This window comes from Crocuta crocuta, unplaced genomic scaffold, assembly GCF_008692635.1.
Source record: "Crocuta crocuta isolate KB4526 unplaced genomic scaffold, BGI_CrCroc_1.0 scaffold176, whole genome shotgun sequence".
Lineage (NCBI taxonomy): Eukaryota > Metazoa > Chordata > Mammalia > Carnivora > Hyaenidae > Crocuta > Crocuta crocuta.
In genome coordinates, this window is record NW_027531905.1 from 8,549,200 (window position 1) to 8,564,552 (window position 15,353).

A 15,353-nucleotide genomic window follows, 5' to 3' on the forward strand; every position below is an offset into this window, starting at 1 on the left:
AAATTGTCCTTGGCAAATGGAATGGCTGTTTTCCCCATACTCTTTCACAATTGATTTCTTATTTAACACCATATTTTTGCCACCCTCAAGTTTCTATGATTATCAACTTTTAAAATAGAGATTTTTCCTTAAGTCAGCAAAGATACTTTGTTTAAGCATGTTTCATATTTATAAGAAATGCCATCATTCTGGTTGATATGGGTTGAATGTATATTAAAATGGTGCTTCATAAGAATGTAATGCCTAAATGTAAATAAATAAAAGGTGCTATTAGACAAGAAAACTACTTAAGTGAAACCTGCACAGTATTAAGAATGAAATTTTATTGCTTTAGAGTGACAGAGGTCTTAATTCTACATCATTTGAAAGTGGTTGTATGCTAGTAACAATGCCAACAATAAGCACATCATGCAAAAGTAAAAATGCAATAGTGAAATGAGCCATCGAAAGGAAGAGTCAGTGACCATATAATATTTCAGTTTCTATTATATCTAGTAGCAATCTGGTTAAAAAGAAATGACAGTTGCCCTGAAGGAAATAAAGTGGAGGTATTATTGTACTAGTAGTTTGGAAAGAAAATTGCACTGTGTCTTGACTGGATTATTTCTCTATCCTTGTAAACTATCTCCTCCTCTCTGTGGTGCTGCCTCTTGCCTTCTTTATACAAATTGAGTTTGTATCATCTAAACTCATAGGGCCCAGGGGCCCTTTGGTGACAGAGAGGAGGAGGAAAGGGGGAATTAGAAAAAGAAAATGTGACAGGCAGTTTTGAAAAGAAAAGCAATTTTCCTTGTGGGTCTGTTCCTAAATAGGAGTTCTTCAATGCAATATTTTGCTTCTGCAGAGCAGTCAGTCAGAATCAAGTGCATGCTTGTGCTGTTTTGTGGGGCTTGGCACTGACAGGTTTTATTTAGGAGGGGTGGGAATCCAGGGGGACTGGATGTGGGGAAGTTAGTAGTTTGGCTATATCAGCCCTGGAGGCAGAGTTAGCACTTGTGATGGGACAAAAGTATTTGTAGTCATCAGATAACTTTGCAGTCAGCTTCAATAGCATCACTCTGGGTTTTTTTTTTCCTACTTTTTTTTTTTTTAAATTTTGGCAGCCAAGCTCTTAGTAGAACCATCTGTCTTTCTATTAGTATTTTTGAGGCCTGTTTTGAAGCCACTTTGCTTGGCAAAGTCACTTTCATCCTTGGAAACGATTTTTAAAAAAAGTTCTGTGGCTTTTTGCCGAAGAAGAGTACTATGTAAAAAAACCCACATGGCTGTTCATTTTTGTTCTGAAAGAATATGGCTACTTTGTCTTTGTCTTAAATCACATGAAATTAGAGGTGATACAACCCCAGTGTGGCCATTGGGAAGTGAGAGGCAGGCATTGCAATTTTAGCAGTGTTTTTATGTCTCAGTAGCTCTCAATGAGATTTTCTTTAGTCTTCCTCGTAGATTAATTGGAAGATAAAATTGACTCCTTTATTCTTAATTTTAGTGTAGGTGTTTTTTTTTGTTGTTGTTTTGTTTTCCTAAAGACCATTGCATTGGGTAGGATAAACTGACAAATCTACTTTCTGTTATATGAAATGAAAAATCACAAACTGTTACTGGTCATTGAAGATCCCATGCCTCTTCTTGCTAATTGTAGAAAGTCAGCCTTGTGATCCTGGTTACTCCAGTTTGGGTAATTATATCCTGCCTACCCAAACCCCTCTTGTAATCTCATTTGGATATTATATTCTTCATTTTCTCAAAAACTACTGTGTACTATCACTGTGTGCTTCTAAATAGCTGCTGTGTTCCCCCCTGAAGGTGGCTGAATTTCAGCTGTAGGTGAACTGATCCCTAAAGATGATGTGTGCTTGAACACGACAGTACTCATCTGACTGAACTCTTGAGGAACATTTGAAAGTTTTAGATTTTGCATTTTATTTGTACTTGTGATGACTTAAATCATACAGCTGCCTTTCATTACAACGTTTGTGTATATAGTTTAAGCAAATGTACCACCATAACCTAACTTCCTGTTGTTTGAGCTCTCACACAAACTGCTCCTTGGTACTGATGTGGAGTCCCTGCAGTTATTTGATTTCTATATTTTTCCAGTCTAGTAAGCCCTTCCGGGTCTCTCTTCCTGGGGTAGCGCCCAGGGCCCATTGTTATTCTAAAGCAACTTTGGTTTCCTCTTAATGACCTTGCTGAATTTCCCACAATTTCCTTCACGTCCCAAAACTGAATGCTGGAATTCACCTTCTCTGCTCCTTGAGCGGAGTGACGGGCACTATAAGAAAAATCACAGAGAAGGGAAGACTCACAGAATATATATATTCTTCTGCATATATATAATGTATATAGATAATATTTTGTTATATGTTTTATGTATATTAGATACAGAGATACATTCTCATATACCCACATATATATAGCATCCCCCCATTATCCCCCCTTTTTTCTAAATATTTCTTGGCTTTTTCTCCTCATTTCTAACCCTCTTGTAACTAATCAAGCCCTCAAAATCTATTGCCAGGTTGCCTCAATTAGCTTCCTACCTGGTCTCTATGTTTGGTCTTTTAAATCTCTTCTCCATATACCCATCAAAATATTCTACCCAATCTACTTAAAATCCCTCGGTGGTTCCCCACAACCTCATGGGGAATTTTATGCATCTTACCCTGATACCCAGACTCATTCAGACAGACCTTCTCACCACTGGTTTCCTCTTACTTTTTGTTATCCCAGACTGCTCAGACGGTGTCCTGTTCACATGCTGCTTTTCTGTATCCCTGTTTCTTTCCTCACATCTCCTCCTTTGCTTAGAATTTTTTTTCCCAGACTCGCATCTCTTTGCCTAGCTAACTTCTACTTATCCGTTCAGACCCTGTGCCTGGTATACCTAGCCCCGTGAGGCTTGCCTTGGTTTCTCCAGGCTGTGTTAGGAGTCTCCTATCTGCTTCTATAGGCTCCTATACTGGTCTCTATTACTGAATGAATGGCAGTGGATTATAGGTACCTATATACTTATTTGCCCCACCAGACTCAGAGCTCCTAGAAAGCAGGCATCATATGTGAATTCATCTTTGCATCCCTCGTTACAAAAAAGTGCATGTTCTGCTTAGTGAAATTGTTGATTAAGTGAATAAACTAATAAACAGAGCCATGTGACTGAAAGCTAAAGGAATAATCTTAAGTACCTACTTGATATATTAGTTTCAGGGAGTCACTAAAGGGTTTTGCAATAGAACATTTACTTAAAATATAAAATATTTAACTATGAATAATTAATAAATATTAACTTGTTATTTTCTACAAGTATCGTAATGTGACCGGTTTGTGTTAGATTCTTAAGATTTTAGAAGACAAGATTACACTATGTGGTAGAGTGATAAAAGATGTTAAAACATAATACACCGTGTTAAAGGCAGTAGCCTCTTAAATTTATTGGGGGTTATTGTAACTAGGGAGTAACATGCTGCCTATTAAAAGGACTAAAATTTTGTGACAAAAGAATTTTATTGAAACGTAATTATAAATGTCACACATTTTAAACCTTAATTAGAAATTTAAGAGGAATTTCACGCATTAAGTGAAAGAAAATAAATGAAGTTAATAGCGAATAGGATTTGGAAATAGTCAAAACTTCAAGTACGTAAGTGTGAATCACTAACCCTTTAAGAAACTAGTTTTAGAATTTATGAGGATATCAGTATGCTGCTTTGATGTGATCTGTCCTTTTCTCCCAAAGGGTGACTAAATTTCAGTGGAGGTGAACTGAGAATTAGTTAAGATATAGCAGTAATACAATTGGCACTCATTATGTACACTAGTTGCGTTCTATAAAGTTGCCATGAGCACTGAATTAGCAAATACCGAGCAGTTGCTCCTGGGAAAAATGCAGTTAGGTCCCTAAGTACTTTTTGTCACACCATTTTTATCACCTGATCAACACATACCTTTGTTATATGTGTGTTTCTTTTTAAAGACACCTTATTAATATTTATTATTGATTTTATATGCATTTTAAACAGTGAAATCACCGACAAAATTTCTTACTAGTATGCACACGTCTGTGAGTGACTGCAAAAACACTGGTACCAGTAAATTTGGGAAGAGGGTAAGGAGTAAATTTTAGCAAGTAGGCAACTTTGCACATACAGATTCTACAAATAGTGATCAACTGTATTTTGAGATGTGTTTGTAGTTGCATATGTGGATTAGCCACACGTTTTGGTATTTATTTTACTCTTTATTCTGAGTTTTTTAGTACAATCCTTTATAATCTGTTGTATGATAATCTAAAGAAAACCCATCATTCGGACAATGAAATTAGAGTTGTTCACTGTTAGGGTTCCTTTCTTTCCCTTGTAGTTTCAACTTCCCCTCCAACTTCTCTCATTGTGTGGGAAAAGAGAACTAGATTAAGAGTTAAGAGATATAGTTCAGTATTAACTCTGCTCTTACCTTGAAGTGGGAACTTGAACAATTTATATAGCCAACGCATTATTTCCGTTCCATTCAACAGAATGATTGTGTTGTGCCAATCTCTAGAATACTTCTCAACCTTAAAACTCTGTTATTCTATATATGCAGATCTTGGAAAATTTAGACACTAAAACAAATTATATCACTAAAGAAAAATGCATTTCCATAATCATACTAAGACAAAGGCTTAGACTACCCAGATATTTAAAAGCACAGGAGCATATTACAATTTATTCTTTCAAATACTCAAATTTTGAGGTGCCTGGGTGGCACAGTCAGTTAACTGTCTGACTCTTGAACCCTGCTCAGGTCATGATCCCACAGCTCACAATCTCACGATTCACGAGTTCAACCCCCGCCTAGGGCTCTGTGCTGACGGTATGGAGCCTGCTTCAGATTCTCTCTCTCCTTCTCTCTCTGCTCCCCACCCCCTGGCCCATGCTATCTTAAAATAAATCAATTAATTAAAAATATTTTTAAATAGATGTAATTTAAAAGATGGAAATATAGGGGCACCTGGGTGGCTCAGTCAGTTAGGCATCCTACTCTTGGTTGTGGCTCAGGTCATGATCTCCTGGTTTGTGAGTTCAAGACCCGCATAGGGCTCTGCACTGACAGCACAGATCCTGCTTGGGATTCTCTCTCCCTCTTTCTCTGCCCCTCCCAAGTTCACTCTCTCTCTTTCTCTCTCTCTCCAAAAATAAACATAAAACTTTTTAAAATTGGGACTATATAGTTTGTTCTTGTTTTTTATTCATGAATTATCAATACATATGATAGTTTCATCTGCTATGCTAAGCTTTCTAGAGGTACAATAATAAGTGAGTTACAACCTCTTTCCTAAATAAACTCCTAGGGCATAAGGGAGATTCAAGTTATACAAGAAAGTATTATTCAATACAGTAAGTATTGTATTAGCTTTATGAGGTTAAAAGAAGTAACAGTTCTTTCTGCCTGAAAATTGGCACCACAAGAAAGAAGTTTTTCACAGGCAAACACATTATGTGGGTCTCAAAAGCTTTTGAAAAATAAGTCGAATTTTGCCAAGAAGAAAAGGAAAAGAGAAATCACTCAAAACAGAAGAGAAAATACCTTTGAGCATACTCGGGCATGGAAAAACACGGAGTGTGCAAGGAACTCTTCATGGTCCCTTGTGGCAAAAGTACAGGAACTGAAGCAGAGCAACACCTTTGGAAATGTAGACGGAGGACAGATTGTAAAGCATCTTGACTACCATGCCGAAGGGTTTGGTTGTGACTCTCTAGGTAGAAGCAAACCATTCAAAGTTTCTCACAAAAGGGACTTATAAAAAGAGATAAAAGACTCAATTAGAAGGAATTCTATGAGCAATCCAGCTTAATGTCTGGTTCTACCCTGTGGGCACCAGAACCTGTAAAAGTCAGGCGGTGCCCCTTTCAACTACTTCTATACCTGAAGGTGCTTTGTGACTCCAGGCAAAACATGAAGACAAAAAGATTAGTTGACAGTGACTGAAAGCGTTCTATACAACCGTCCTTCTCCAAGGTGGATGCACGTTGGAATCATCAGGGGAACTTTAAAAAAATGCTGCTGGCTGGGTCTCACCCCTATTGATTCATATTCAGTTGGCGTGGGAAGAAGTCTGGGCATTGAGAATTTTTCGGAGCTTGCCAGGTGATTCTAATATACATTCAAGTTTGAAAACTGCGCTAAAACAAGAACCTCTTGTTTCTGCAGTTCCAGAAGTTATGTTTCCCAAATTTTAAGCTATCTGAAATTTGGATACTTCTTATAATGCTTCTATGTGTTTCATTTGAAGTTCCTTTCTTCTTCCCTTTAAAATGCTCTTGTTAAATTCATGTGTACATCGTATAACCAGTGGTGTCTTAGAAAGCAGGAGATGTGCTGTATAAAATATAATAACTTACGAACAATGAAATATAAAATATATATGGGAGCTGGTTTTCCATTCATTTCCTTGCTTGTTATTCTGGCCAGCGCTCTCTTTTCGCTCTGAACGAGCCCCCATGCTGCTTTGCCTTCTGATTTGTACCTCTGATTTTGACCACTTATGCCTACTAACTTGCTCCATATGCAAAGTCTTATTTTCAGTCTTTAGTCAATTGTTTTGCATTGCTTTCTACGTAAGGTATATCTTTCCTCCAGTATGCTCAAAAACAGCTGGTTGTAGTGATGATATAAGCCTTTCGCTCTAACTTTAAGACACTGTCTTTTTGTATTCCTGTTTGTTGTCATTCCCTTTTAGTTTCACTCTGGTGGCAGTGATAGGTTTAAAATCCTTTTGGCTGAAAGAAATGCTTTCCAATTTGGAGTCATTGCCGAAAACAGATCTCTCATTCTTATAGTGCTTATTTTTCTCTCCGTCTCTGTCTGTGTCTCTTTCCCCCTCCCTCCCACCTTTTACTCAAACATCACCCCACCCCCACCCCACAGTGCATATACTCACAAGCCAAAAATCTCAGAAATATGTCAGAAGTTTGCTGTAAAAAATGAAATAATGGACAAACTGTAGGTGGACTTTTAAAGTGAGAAGTGATGAGCACTATGAGAATCCTAAGTGCCCCAAGGATGTTCAGTGCCAGTAGGAGAAAGAGAAAACAAATCTGAAAGAGTGTTCAGGGTTGTGTTAGGATTAGCAACTGAACGAATTTGCAGTCTTTTTTGGATATTTGTTTTCTTAATCTTCTATCATTATCCCCACTGTAATGTAATGGGCATAGGCTCTTGATTTTCTTGTTTACTCTTGTTTTTCTACAGACAAGCTCATTTTCTTATACATAGTGTTAATTAAATATTTTCCAGGGGAGCCTGGGAGGCTCAGTCGGTTAAGCCCCTGACTTCGGCTCAGGTCATGATCTCACTGCTAGTGAGTTTGAACCCTGTGTTGGGCTCTGTGCTGACAGCTCAGAGCCTGAAGCCTGCTTCAGATTCTGTGTCTCCCTCTCTCTCTGTCCCTCCCCCGCTCACAGTCTGTCTCTCTCGCTCGCTCAGAAATTGCTAAACATTAAATTTTTTTTAAAAAAAATTAAAAACAGGAAGACAAAATATCAATAAACATTAAAAATTAAATATTTTCCAAATAATTGAATTAATGTGCGGAAAGAGTAGTGAGAATAAAGCGTCAGCTATGTATGTGATTTTTAGCATGATCCTAAATTCTCAGTCATATATTTAATGAAAAACACTATCCAATCATCACGTTCACCAGGGAGATTTTGCTTAATAATTATTTGGGAGAAATATTTTACTTATGATAACCTCTGCATTCATCAGTACCGTGTGGATATTTCTGCATAAATGACTACATTAGGTTGCATTTCTAGAGATCTGCTCAGTTCTAAGAAGATAGTTATTCTGTTATGCTGGGTTATTTCTTTACTGACTTGAACCCCATATTCTGAGAGTGACATCTGCAAATTAAAGTGTATACCAAAGATGGCAACCAAAACACAGACCATTTGGTTTAGGGAGTGGTTCAACTGTTTGTGAAAGGATAGATGAAGACAAAAGAGTGTAACAGAGCAGGATTCAAGGGACTGGATTTTAGACCTAGTTTAACTCTCCCATTCCATGGCCATGCCAGTTCTCTTTGGCCCCAGTTACCTTTCTATAAACAAAAGGGAAAGTCTTAGTAACTTTAAAACCTAAAAGAAACTTAGTTTCTTTTCCAGCTCTTTTGTTCAAAAAATGTCAATATTTCGTGAACATGAGAATTATCTTCAAATAATGAAAACCTATTTAGATGTAAAATGATACCAATTTAGTTAGTTTTGTTTTAGAAGGTAAAATTAGCCCTAACAGGATTTATAGAGGGAGATTTTAGTTCAACCAAAGGGTAATTTTTTTTTAACCATAACATTAATGCAATAAGAAAAATCCTTGTATTGTATGAAGCAGTGATGCTTTATGTGGGTATCATGTAGGGAAATTATTCATCAGGTTAGAAAGTGAACTTGGTAACACCTTCCAGCTAGAGGATATTCTCAGTTTGGTGTCAAAGGCTTGATCTCAGGCCCAGTGTTTGAGCAAGCTTGTTCGACAGCATATTGAATTGAATAAATGGTTTCCTTTTGTCATAAAGTAAGGAGGGCGGGAACCATGGAGCACCAAAACTTCGTCTCTTTGATTCGCTCTATCACGTTCAGCAGGTTCAAGGTCAACTGCCGCCATTAATGATTCCCGTGTTCCCTCCTGATCAACGGACGCTGGCTGCAGCTGCCCAGCAAGGATTCCTTCTTCCTCCAGGCTTCAGCTATAAGGCTGGATGTAGTAAGTACCATTGATTTTCCATTTGGGAGTGGGTGGAGGGCATGGCTTTAAATTAGGCAATTTAATATTCCTGCCACACCAAGAAATGAGATCACTCATATAGCATTTTTATTTTAAAAAGGAAACACACCGAAAGTGTAGAAAAGGATTTATGTTGGTATTTAAAAGGACTTAGATTATTTCTTTGCTTATGAAGCCAGTATTTGCTCTTAATAATTCAGTTTCATAACTTCCATTTCTAGTGTATTTTTATAATATGAATATAATTTTCAGGTTCAATTTGTTTTTGCAAAGATAAGACAGGAAGATGTTTTTCAATTGCTTTCCATTTCCTTTTAAGATAAACTCAAGTTTCCTAATGTGAATTAGTTGGCCTTTCCTTATCTGTCTCCTCCCTGTTTACAGCCTAATTTCTTACTAGTCTTGTTTTAGTTCTTAGACCAAACCATATTCTTTCCTGACTCTTACAGTGTAAGTGTTCACTCTCCTCAGTGTTCTGGACATCTTTCAACTCAGATCAGGGAGAACTTGCCTAACCTAGTTAGATCCCTTTCTCTTATTCCTTTGGATCCTGTATATTTTCTTTTTTATTTTAATTTTAAGGAAGTTCTGTGAGGGTAAGTGCTGGTTGTATTCATTGTTGTATCTAAACTTTCAGTACAACATTCAATTATTTGTTAAATGAATGAATGAATGGCCACTGGTTACAAACACTACAAGGGCATTTTTGTACTAAGTGAGAAGTTATTCCAAGTGAGAAGTTATTCCAAGATAACTGTGTATATTGCTTATTAACTTTAGATGCCTGTGATTTTATGACTTTTCTCTTTTTTTAATCAAAATTGAGATTGTATATTGTTAATTGTGGAAACACTCTCACACTTCACTTTCTAAAATTTAAATAGGCAAAATGCCAGCTATAATCTGTTGAATAAAAATCGTAACAAATTCCAAAGAGAGACTAGACCACTGAGTAACATATTTTCTAGAGCATTATTAGACAAAGGGCATAGATAGGGAGGTCAAGTTTATTAAAATATTTTTATTCATAAGAGTAGAACATCATTGGAAACAGTTAATGAAATACCAACATCCTTCAGATATTCATATAGACTATTGTTTTTTTAAAGTCCAGTATACGTGGGTTCATTTCTACGTTAATAAATTGTCCCATTAAAATCTTGCTATGCTTCAGTACTTATTGCATTTGCATAACTCTATCCAACATTGCTAGAGATCAGATTTAAGTTTCCTGTAAAAATGATGTCTTGAATTTCACATTTTAACATTTATCCCTAGTTTTTAAGCATTTCTCTATATAATATTGAAGAAGTGGGATGTATTTTGTTTTTAAATATACAAAGCCATTTGAGAAGAGTAGATTGCAACTACAGAATCTAGGTAAAAGTGAACTGAACTCAGGACTGTAAAAATTCACAGTTGTATGATATTTTGCCCTTTGCAGTTTACACACTGCTTTTTCACATCTTTCTCTTGACTTTGATTTCATGTGTTGTAAGATGATGTTCTCACTCTGGGTCCTGAATTTATTCATTTAGTAATATTTTCCACATCATTCTATCTTTGTAGATCAGTTCATTCAGAAACACCAACAGTTTTAATGATCAACATATGTTTATCTTCCAAATATTTAAATTGTAAGAATAATTTAAATTCTAAATATAGGATTTTAAACTCTGCTGCTACACTAATTTCTGAGTTTTTAATCATAAAATATTTTTTTGTCTTGTTTTGTTTCCATTTTCCTAAGGAATTACTAGTCACATTAAACACATGTTGCCAATGTGTTTTTTGGTAACCTTAGTTACTGAAGAGAAAAAAAAAAAGACCCTTTTAAAAATCATCAGTTGCCTCAGATGGCACCTGCAACACATACGTATAGACTAGTTCTGTTTGCCAGGAAGACATTTTTTAAGTAACTGTAGAAAAAAGTCGCATTAGCAAATATTGTGCTGAAGAGAAAACCATATTGGGTATGAACAATAGCATAACTCTAGGCCTGGAAAAGGTCAAGAACACCTCTCCCTCACTCCCATTTGACAGAGTGGGCAACTAAATTTGTCCAGTGCTAATGTGATGTGGCATGGAGACACTTTTCCCTTTCTAAACTTGTTCATATATTAACCATTTGATATTTATGCCTTTGGTGCTTACAATTATAAATAATACCATTTCGTTTGTAACCTTGGAAATAAAATAGAAGATAGCCTTTACAGCCACTGGCAAGCTTGAAACTACTATCATGCCAAACCCTGAAACTCGGAAGCCAGAAGCAACAGAAAGTACCACCGTTGTTGACACTCTGGCACTTTGAGCCAGTTTGGGTGAGAGCAGTAAATAGTCCAGACTATTTCCTCCCTAATCACATTGCAGGAAAAATGGAGATAGGAAAGGACATAAACCTTGCCATCTCTCTTCAGTGGATCATCTTATTATTTTCTCCCCAGAATTGTCAACCATACGTCACTTGTTTTAATTTGAGTATGATTACGTAGTTCTCAGTGAAGAAGACTGACCAACTCATCTCAAATTCGAGTTTCAAGCACATAGGAAAGATTTATTTGGTGGTATCAAAAATTCAAATGCTTTTCATCAATCCATTCATAGAAAGTATTGATGATAACTATTTCTGTTTAGACTATGTATCTTGATCAAATAAATAAAATAAAAATCTCTGGAAGTATACAAAAACGTTAACATGTTCTCAAGAGGGAAAAGATAAAATAAAAACAGAAGTTGGGGTACCTAATCGTCATAATTGTGTAAGCGTCTTCTGTTTTCTTAAAAAGGAAGCTTTCATTTGGACAGAAAGATATTTTGTCTTTGAAAAATGTAATAGTAGGGGCTCAGTCGGTTAAGCATCCAATTTCGGCTCAGGTCATGATCTGGCATTTAGTGGGTTCGGGCCCGGCATCGGGCTCTGTGCTGACAGCTAGCTCAGAACCTGGAACCTGCTTCAGATTCTGTATCTCCCTCTCTCTCTGACCCTCCCCTGCGCACGCTGTCTCTTTCTCTCTCAGAAAAAAATAAAAAAATTAAAAAAAAAAAGAAAAGAAAAATGTAATAGTAGAGGTATGGCATGGAATGGAGACCTACGGGTAGATTCTCTCTTACCTGCTAGAATGAATGTCAGTAAACAATAGAATGATTTAATAGCAGTACAACCAAAGACTTCAGAGCAAACTGGCTAGATAGTAAAGAAGTTGTAAAGAATGTTGCAATCCACAGGTAACCATGAATGTGTAGATCAGTCTACAGATATCTATGTACTATTATCAGAATCTCCGATTCTGTTTTAGCATTTGCTATTAATAAAATCAAGAACGAAAGCATGCTTCTTCATGGATCCATATCTAGTTATTACTTTTCTTACTTATTTCTTTTTTTAATGTTTATTTATTTATTTTGAGAGAGAAAGTGAGTGGGTGGGGGAGGGGAAGAGGAAGAGAAAATTCCAAGCAGGCTCTTCACTGCCTACACAGAGCCCAGACAGGGGCTTGAACTCACAAACTCTGAGATCATGACCTGAGCCGAAATCAAAAATCAAATGCTTACCTGACTGAACGACCCCGGAGCCCCTTACTTATTTCTTAATGTCTAAAAATATTTCCAAACTTCTAAGAAGATGAAGATAATGGTGTATTATTAAGTTGAATTTTTTAAACATATATAATAACTTGAAAAATATTTCAAAACATTGGTTTAAAAATATTCAAAAACACTGGTTTGATCAATCACCTCAATTCATAGACCATTCCATTCAGGGGAAAAATTAATCAAGTAATCTGTATTTTTAACTCGTCAATTCTATGAAAACTGTCAACTGAGTTGCTATATGCAGACCCCTCCAATTTTTATAATCCATCATTAAAAACCCCAGTTTTAAATTATGTCTGTGGGCACCTGCTCATTTGAATCAGAAAACTCTCATTAAAGTTCTTGAAATGAATTTTGAAACTAAATAACTACGGTTCCAATACTGAATAATAAAATAATAAAACAAATAGTAATAATAAACGAGATTCCAATACTAAATAATAAAATAAATGAATTGGTTCAAGTTCACTCTGGATGGTTGAGGAGTCCTTGGACATAGTTCACTTGCCTCTGCTGAAAAGTCTGAGCGAAATCCTAAGCAATTAAACAAAGAATTTAACCTCTTAGGATCCTAATCTCTTAACCTGTGAAGCACAAAAGTTGTTTCACTTAGACTTTTGTGAAATGCAGTGTACACACTTTGACACCCACAGAATACTTTCATGCTGGCAAGCAGACATCACTTTTGTATTTGCTCATATGGCAAAAAAAAAAAAATCTAATAAACTTCAAAATAATTTTGAATATGAATGCTGGTTTTGGCATTTTCAACTTGAGAGAAACTTTTGAGATAAGGTGGTTGAAAGTCCTAAGTTTGGTTAATACCAGTTTCACTGACTCCAGTTCTCTTTCCATGACACACAGCTTCCTCACACCCCACCCTCAAAGTTAAATGCTGTTCCTTCAGAACACATAGTTTATAGGCAGGAATGAGAGGAATAGGTGTTTTTCTTCTCACTAATAACTACAGTCCTCTGCCCCTCTTCTCTCTGTTTGGGTGTAAAATTTCTAGTCATATAATTCTAATAGCTGCCTTAGACATATTTGACAGGAACACATTTTATATGGAAATAAAAAAAATCTGCAGTAAGGCAATCCAATAAAATAACCCATTTTCTATATACAGTATAAAACAAACAGTTGTAAAAGAGTTGGCTCGAGAGTTTAGCCCAAAGTGTCAAATTGAATGTGTCGCATAGCTACAGATAGAGACTCTTTCCCCAGCGATGGGCATGTGCCTAGTGCTGAGACCCAAACTGTGTTCTAAGGTACCAGGATACTTTTACTTATTCATAGGGGCATACAACATATTTTAAAATTTCAAGGAAAACACAGAGACATCTGTCAGATACTATATAACCTACCTTAGTTTGTTTGGACCTTAACTATGTAACAAAATGGAGGAGATGGGTATTTCTTTTGTCCTATACGTGCCATGAAAAAATTATTGAGCCACGGATGGTGCCTGAATCCAAGAAATGATAAAACCTATTGGCCTAGTCTAGTATATCGTCACTTAAAAACTTATTATGACCTTTTTTTACTAGAAAGTTATTGGTGTCGACCTATCATATTATGACCATGGGATGAAATATTATGACAAAATTTATCTTGTACTTATGCGTTATGGACAATATTGTATAGATAAAGTGGTTGATTCATTTGTCGATACCAGTTGATTCCTGTGTCTATATGACTTCAGATACTTAATTTTTTAATTTAATTAACCCAGTGTCAAATACGCAACAAAAGCTGAAAGGTACTTAGAATGGGAGAACGTGGATTTGAATTAAGTTTTGCCTTGTTCTGCTACTTTGATTTTCCTGTGCAAGTTACTGAGTTTTCTTTGCCTCGTCTATAATATGGGTTAATAACACCCATTTTATTGAATTGTTACAAAGATTAAATGGGATTATATATGAAGTAGTACCTAGCATTGTGCCAGCCAAACACAGATCTGGATTAAAAAAAAAAAAAAATCCTAAAACCACACCTGGCAATTAATTGCATTTAATATCCTATCCAGGATCAAGTTCATTCTGCCACACCTGAATGAGGCTTCCTCTGATGAGGAAAATTGAATTGTTTAGAGAAAAGTATTACAGTGCTGCTGGAAACCATTTGTCTCATGGCGATACTAACTATTTACATCATAATCACCAAGTTTTAACTTTTCCTGTTGTCATTTTCCACTTGTATATTTATCAAAGCTCATGTTGGAAAAGGTCAGGTGATTTCTTTTTTGAAAATGTATTTAGTCATTGTTTTGGCTATATGAAATTAGAAATATATTCACATTCTCTTTCCACATTTTAACACATTGATTGATTTTTCAGAAATGTGCTAAACTTTATATGCTAGCCATATAAAGTTACTGATTGAAATATTTAATTGCCTTATGAGATTAGCTTAAATAAATAGAAGTGGATGAGCCAAGCTTAATAAACTTAAAATATACTGTATTTATTCTTCATCAGTTTTCTGAACAGTATTTCCGCTTCTAATAAAAAAGGAAACTCTCAGTTAATTAGTTCCTCATACACCACAATAAAATTAATGTTTAGGAGTTAAATACCATAAACTTCCTCAGGCATATTTACTGATGTGTTCCTGTTTTTGGTTAATGTCACATGTTTCATTGTTTAATGGGGATATCATGTGGGTTCCATTATATCTCGTGTAAAGGGTCCATGTGTCTGGCATTTTAGGAGACTGCATGCTAATTTCTGACTTAACTGTGTCAGCTGACATACAGGTCGTTGACAATCAGTGCTGAAACAATCACCGAACCACAAGCTAAAAACCGTTGACATGGTACGCTTTTATCAAATTGACAAAATAGGAAACATGTGTTGTCAGGATCATATACTGTAGGTTCTTTGTACATAAGCCGAGAGAAGAGGATGTAATCATATATTCCGGCTTCTGTGCTTGTCTGCTTAAAATTATTGTGACCAGCTCTTCTCTATACACCCCTCCCCTGAAACACCTTCAAA

General features: G+C 36.0%; 1 protein-coding gene across 1 annotated transcript in view; it reads left to right on the forward strand.

Moving 5' to 3' along the window:
* The window catches only part of SOX5 (SRY-box transcription factor 5), a 550,850-nt gene that overhangs the window by 416,129 nt on the left and 119,368 nt on the right, over nucleotides 1-15,353 (forward strand). The window contains exon 7 of the mRNA XM_077774502.1: nucleotides 8,619-8,739. Within this exon, the coding sequence (XP_077630628.1) occupies nucleotides 8,619-8,739 (121 nt within the window). The remainder of the gene's footprint in view (nucleotides 1-8,618; nucleotides 8,740-15,353) is intronic.